Source organism: Dendropsophus ebraccatus, chromosome 1, assembly GCF_027789765.1.
Source record: "Dendropsophus ebraccatus isolate aDenEbr1 chromosome 1, aDenEbr1.pat, whole genome shotgun sequence".
Taxonomy (NCBI): Eukaryota; Metazoa; Chordata; class Amphibia; order Anura; family Hylidae; genus Dendropsophus; species Dendropsophus ebraccatus.
The window spans coordinates 185,393,106-185,399,629 of record NC_091454.1 but is presented as its reverse complement, the minus strand read 5'-3'; the positions used below and the strand labels follow the sequence as shown (position 1 = coordinate 185,399,629).

At 42.1% G+C, this 6,524-nt stretch overlaps 1 protein-coding gene across 2 annotated transcripts in view; it reads right to left on the bottom strand.

The window, feature by feature from the left end:
* Nucleotides 1–1,948: 1,948 nt before the first annotated feature.
* Nucleotides 1,949–6,524, bottom strand: part of GOLM2 (golgi membrane protein 2) — a 39,937-nt gene continuing 35,361 nt past the window's right edge. For both annotated transcript variants that reach the window (XM_069986612.1, XM_069986620.1), the window contains one exon: nucleotides 1,949–5,559. In XM_069986612.1, coding sequence (XP_069842713.1) covers nucleotides 5,492–5,559 — 68 coding nt within the window. In that variant the 3' untranslated portion in view covers nucleotides 1,949–5,491. The remainder of the gene's footprint in view (nucleotides 5,560–6,524) is intronic.

Here is a 6,524-nt window from a genome sequence, read left to right as displayed (position 1 = left end):
CAGTCTGCATGCTAGGAGCTGTAATTCTACAACAGCTGAAGGGTTATAGGTCAGGGAACTCTGTTCCCCCCCCCATCAGGGTTTGTACATGTGAGGCTCTTACAGAGGTTACCCAGTCTTATAAAATGGATAGCCTATGCTCGGGAAAGTCCATCAGTGTTAAAGGGTTTATCTAGAATTAGAAAAAAAAAAACAGCTGTTGTCTTCCAGAAACAGCGCCCGCTCTTGTCTTCAGTTGGTGTATGGTATTACAACCTAGATTCATGAGCCGGAGCCAGGAGGAGTGGATTCCAATGAATGGAAAATATCATGGAAGGACTAACACTTCTCACTCTTGCTCACCTCTGGCTTTGGTCCAAAAAAAAAAAAGTCTTTTACTAATCTCCGCCATTCTCTCCTCTGCATGAGTCTCCTAATGTTATACATGATTCAAGTTTTAACATGACATAATATTAGATAAAACCTATTTTACTATGTTTGAACACAGCCCAGTGACGCTTTCAGAGACCACTGCTATACTTGTCATGTCCATGCTTTGTGTTCTCTCTGACCTGTTCCTCAAGCTGCCTCCCAGTTTGCGGTTTTTGATTTACGTGTTACTATGCAATAAAAAAAATAAAATAAAAGAACATTCCACTGCGTACTCTTCTTCCTATGAGGAACTATTTCACTACATCTGCAGCAGTCCTGCCATGTATGGACCAGACCTCATTGCCATATGAAAAAATGCATTAACAAATAGAATGTTTTGGGGTTTTTTTTTCCCTCGGAGAAATCTAATCCACAAAAAACTGTGGCATATGTGCTCAGGCTGCCATAATATGGAATAGTAGTTATACTCATGTGCCCCAGTCCCTCACTGCGTCTGACAGTCCCTGCTTTCATTTACACACTGGAAATCCCTGCACCACAATCATTGGTCATAGTGTGATCGGCCCTGGCCAGTGTTTGGCTGAGTGAGTGGTTATGCCAAAAGCAAGAAAAGCTGCTCAGTGGGAAATGGGCAGACAAGACAGATGTGGCAGAGGATCAGAGCAGGTGAGTATAAGTTTTCTTTTTATGCCAGTCCAAGCCGTTATTCTAGTCTTGTTACGCAGGACAACCCATTTCTATCCGTCAGCATATGGCGAACCCTGCTACAGTAATTAAGTATGTGGCATTATTAGAGAAAGGGGGTCCCCTAACTGGGAACTTATTATATTCAACAGACACTTCCTTACAATGGGTTATGTTCTCTGTACTGAAGGGGAATTCAATTGTATTGAATTCAAAATTGGTTAGGATGGCCATTATGTAATGGTCCTATCTGGTTTTCTTCAATGGAAGCCTAGGTGCTTAAACAAATGGCCTGTATACATCCATATTAGATTGAGGGGTGGTCTGACTCCCAACAGCCCCAATCATCAGCAGTCTGAGAATGGGCAATGCAGCCCAATGGGTATTTTACTCTGCTATAGAAGGATGAGCAGAACTATATATTGAAGGGGCTGCAGCGCTCATGAGTGGAGTGGTGTGGCCCCTTCAAGGAGCTGATCAGTGGGGGTCAATGGCAAGAACCTTCGCTAGGTTATAAAATGATCAAGGGCATGATCCTCAATACCAGGCACACATTTCACTATGGATTCTAGTCTGAATTGCTGTCATCTGAGTACTGGGGAAATGATGTTGGCAATACCCAAGGGTTCAGAAGCAAAGAATGACCCACATCTAAGGGCCCTATTACACAGAAAGATTATCTGACAGATTATCTGCCAAAGATTTGAAGCCAAAGCCAGGAATGGATTTGGAAAGAGGAAAAAATCTCAGGCTTTTCTTTATGACCTTATCTCTGTTTATAGTCTGTTCCTAGCTTTGGCTTCAAATCTTTGGCAGATAATCTTTCTGTGTGAATGGACCCTTAGTCCATCTCAGCAAAGTAAAAGAATGCACTGGAATAACACACAGCAAACCTTTTTATGACCTTTATTAAGAACGTCCTAGACAGGTTGCTCTCTCACACTGCAGGACAAGGACACAGGTATCAGGGCAAACTGTAGACAGTACCAACACAGTCTAAGCCCCGCGGGCCGGCTCTCACACATTAATATACAAATGTTAAAACAAACAATAACACATATTTCAATTGGAAATGTAAGGTTAAAGGGAGACTGTCAGCAGCATGAAGCAAGGACACCATCAGGAGCTCTTGGGACTGTAAGGAGTGACTTTAGGCCTTCCTTGTACTTTGTGCTGGCAGTTGTGAGTAGTGTATTCATGAGACGCATGTTACTCCGCCCTTACACCATCACATGTGTTTAACAGGTTTCTCCCCCATAGAATGAACCTGTCAATCACAGGCAGGAGTACCTAAGTCATCTCATGAATACATTGGACTCTCTCACTTACACAGGAAAGACTAAATTCATTCAACGCTACTGAGTAGTGTGGTCATATTGGACATCCTCTTCTTGCTGACAGTTTCCCTATAGACAGAGGAAATCTGTAACTAAAATGGGTATTGCCAGGAACAATAAGGTTATAACTGCCCTGTCTGTTCACATCCTAGTCCTCAAATAAGGGGAAAAAAAAATTGTTAAAAAATGTCTCTTATTTGCATCCGTTAGGGGAAAGCTTTGTGACCTTTACAATACCTGCAATTCCAGCTACCACTGAGGGTGTAGCATAGCTTGTTGACTTATGTAGTGACACATAACTAGATGGGTAGACAGGTTTGCTACTGAGCGAGTGACAGCTAGAATGGCGGCCATATTTCTTGTTACTCACCTTTCCTAGGAACAAACCAATATACTTGGGAACCTTTTTTGTCGTTGCATAGGAAATGACAGACAATGTTCAATATAAGATGCAGGAGTCAAATCATCCAAGAAAACAAGGCAGATGATTCAGTCCTTCTCCTTTCAATACTTGCATATAAGTGTATCCTTGTGCTCAACCATAACATGAGGTGGGCCTGTTCCTTAGGCCCGGCCTACACTGTCTCTTCTTGTAGCATTACTGACTGAATGTAACTATCGGGCTACAGGCGCCAGTCCAATGGTATTGTTCATACATTCATGGTTTTAAAGGGGTTATCCAGACTTAGACAAACATGGCCACCTTCTTCCAGAAACAGCATGACTCTTGTCTCCAGTTTAGGTGTGATTTTGGAACTCTGCTCCATTGAAATGAATGAAGCTCAATTGCAGAACCACATATAACATGATGACAAGAGTCATGCTGTTTCTGTAAGAAGGTGGCCATGTTTGCTTAGCCTGGATAACCCCTTTAATTGCAATTCATTAAAAAACAACCAGGAATAGATTTGTAAAAAGAAGAAATCGATGGGGGAGATTTATCAAACATGGTGTACAGTGAAACTGGCTCAGTTGCCCCTAGCAACCAATCAGATTCCACCTTTATTTTCCAAAGTGTCTGTGAGGAATGAAAGGTGGAATCTGATTGGTTGCTAGGGGCAACTGAGCCAGTTTCACTGTACACCATGTTTGATAAATCTCCCCCTTAGGGTAGCTTCACACGTACCGTATCGCTGCGTTTTTAGTGCGATTTTTACATGCGAGTTTTGATTTTCAAATGAAAATCATGTGAAAATCAAAACGCGCATGTAAAAAACGCAGCAAAAATGCAGCGTTAAAAACACAGTGATACGGTACGTGTGAAGGCACCCTTAGTCTTTCCTTTCTGACCTGTCCTCCGTATATATACTATTTCTGGCCTTGAATTCAGTAACTGCAATTAAAAACCTGACTGTGTGAACACAACCAAAGGATTACATAGAGTTGTCCGTGATCTCATGGACTGCAGCTTTTACTAAATAGTTAAAAATCAATTGGTAGCGCTACAAAAAGTGGCATTAGATGTTACCGTACCACTATATTGCATATCTATTGACTATGAACCTGATGTGATATTAAAATATGGGCCTGCAGCTGTCATGGCATGGGGAGAGTTATAGTTTTGCAATAGCTGGAGAATCACAGGTCGGTGAACACTTTAAAGCGCTGTCACAATGACATACCAAAGGTTTGGACTGGTGATTGGTCTAAACACCAACAACCCAATCACTAGACAGAGCATTGAGGCGCAAATGGCTGAGCAGGAGTCATATTCCATAGGTAAGTCTATAGAGCCCCACTCCTGTAATTAAATGAGAACAGCGAGGTGGGGAGTGAAGCGCTCAGCTGTGTGCTTCTCCCTGCTCTATTTAGCAATCATTGGGGTTGTAAACATCCAGATCCTGACCAATAAAGACTTTTGATATGTCTGTGAAAGAAAAACACTTCCTCAAAGGGAAACTTTTATTTTCTCTACCACTGGATTCCACCAAAATGGGCAGTGACTATTACTCAATTTTACAGATGCGAACAGAGCAAGCTGAGCTCAGGGGCTTCAGAACTAGAATAGTTATTTCCACTAAGCGCAGGATTACTTTTTATCAGATTGTTCCCTTTAGATTTCTAGATTATTTTCTAATCATGCACCGGAATAAATTTAAGGCTGTATGTGATGTCCGCTAGTTAAAAAAACAAAACATAGGGTACCAAACCACTTGTGCCATCCATCCACGAGGGTGAATACAAATAATGCCTTCTGTAGGCATTACTATACAAGAGCATTGATCTCAGTCCGAATGCAGCCTAATCCTATAAAAGAACCAATGGATCATGCCAGTCTATAAGTGGGCATTACCCCTCAGAACCAACTAGTAATCAATAGTATTATGTAGAATCTGATGACGGATCTGGAGGTGCAGAATCTGCTTGAACAACGTGTTACATAATACAGTGTGTGATGCTATTTACACATATTACATACAAAATACAAATATCTTATAAATAGGTCTGCAGAGAAACTGGTACTTGGCTGCACTGCTTACACTAGGAAGATTGGACCCTGCTTAGGATACAGCCCTTCATGTCACACAGAACCGGTCATGGATGTCCCATGATGTGGGGCAAGTCACAATCCATAGGTCATAGTGTATTAAATGTACCGGGAAAGGGGGGGGGGTACAAATCCTAATGTATCCAACACTGTTCTGATTGGCGCAGCGGATCCTCTACAGGTGGCACTCCAGGGAAGAAGTTATATACATTACAGTCATCGGTGTCCAGGTATTGTTGGGCATTTTGTCTATGAACTCACTCAGAAGTGGGTACGGAATCCAGAATAAGATTTCCAGCAAAAAAGTTTCTATTTACAGCCCAAGGAAAAAAAAAAAATATTAAGAGTCAATCAATGAGGAAGCTCAACTTCTACAGCCACAAGGGGACTGAGTCATGGCCTTCATAGGTATAGCCCAACTACAACCGTGTAATGCCCCATCCAACAACGAAAGGGGCAAGGGATGATAGAGCAGGTATGATCCTTTCCGGCACCAGTATGATCAGCTGTTCCTGGCCTTTGAGCCTCCTCGTACAGTACAAATGATAGACTAGAGAAAGACCCCAGCACTTGGCACGTTTGATTCCATTTCGTTCATCCAGGCCGTAGGTTACAGGGTCTCGCCAAAATGATCTTTTCTATATTCGGCTGCATCCACTTGCCCATCATTTTCATCATCTATATAAAGAAAAAAAAAGTTATTTCTTTACAATAAACGAGTGTTAGAAATGTCAAAGCCACACACATGCGATAAACTAAAGCAGGCCGACACTACATAATAAACTGGTTAAGGGAAGTCTCTGACATCCGCTAAGCATCATGCAAGTATGTTATTCAAGCAAGGGTTAACTTTGTAGGCTCTCCATGTTCCTTTGGTGATTGGCATGATAGCGTCATTAACCACTACTGCACAGGGGCTAGGTAGAGTTCCTATTCCAAACACTCTATTAAATTATCTAAAACAAGACCAGCAGCTTAAGGGTGCATGCGCAGCTGATTTTCCCACTCATTCACTTCAAGGGGTCCACAGAAAATCAGCAAATCCTCCACTACTGTACATTTACTGCTGGCCCATCTAGGTTAATGGGTGAGAAAATTGGCAGTCGGTTACCACAGTGTATTATGTACATGCAAGCATACCCTTAAAGGGGTCTTCCGGGGAATATTTACTGGATGAGCAATCTGTTTGGCACCGCACTACACAGTGGACGGAATTTGTCTTGGTTCATTGTGTAGCGGTGGCAATATTTAACTGCAGCTAAGGTCCTATTAACTTAAATGGTACATAAGCTGCAGTTACAGGTCATCACCGCTACATAATGAACCAGGACACACTGTGTAGTGTGGGGCCAAACAGCTGATCAACACTGGCGCCAGGTGTCGGTTACTGACAAGCTGTCCTGTGGATTTTGCTAGGAAAACCCATTTACATTGATGAGTCTAAAGCAGAGCTAAACTCCCAAAACAAGTGGAAAGGTAAAATTAAGGACTAATGAACTACTAGACTAATGCTGGGTTTACACGGAAGGATAATTCGCCCAATCGAACGATTAACGATTTAGAAGCAACGATTTGGTTTTTATAACGATCAGCATTTAGACGGAGAAAAATCGTTATTGCGATCGTTTTTAAGATCGTTTAAG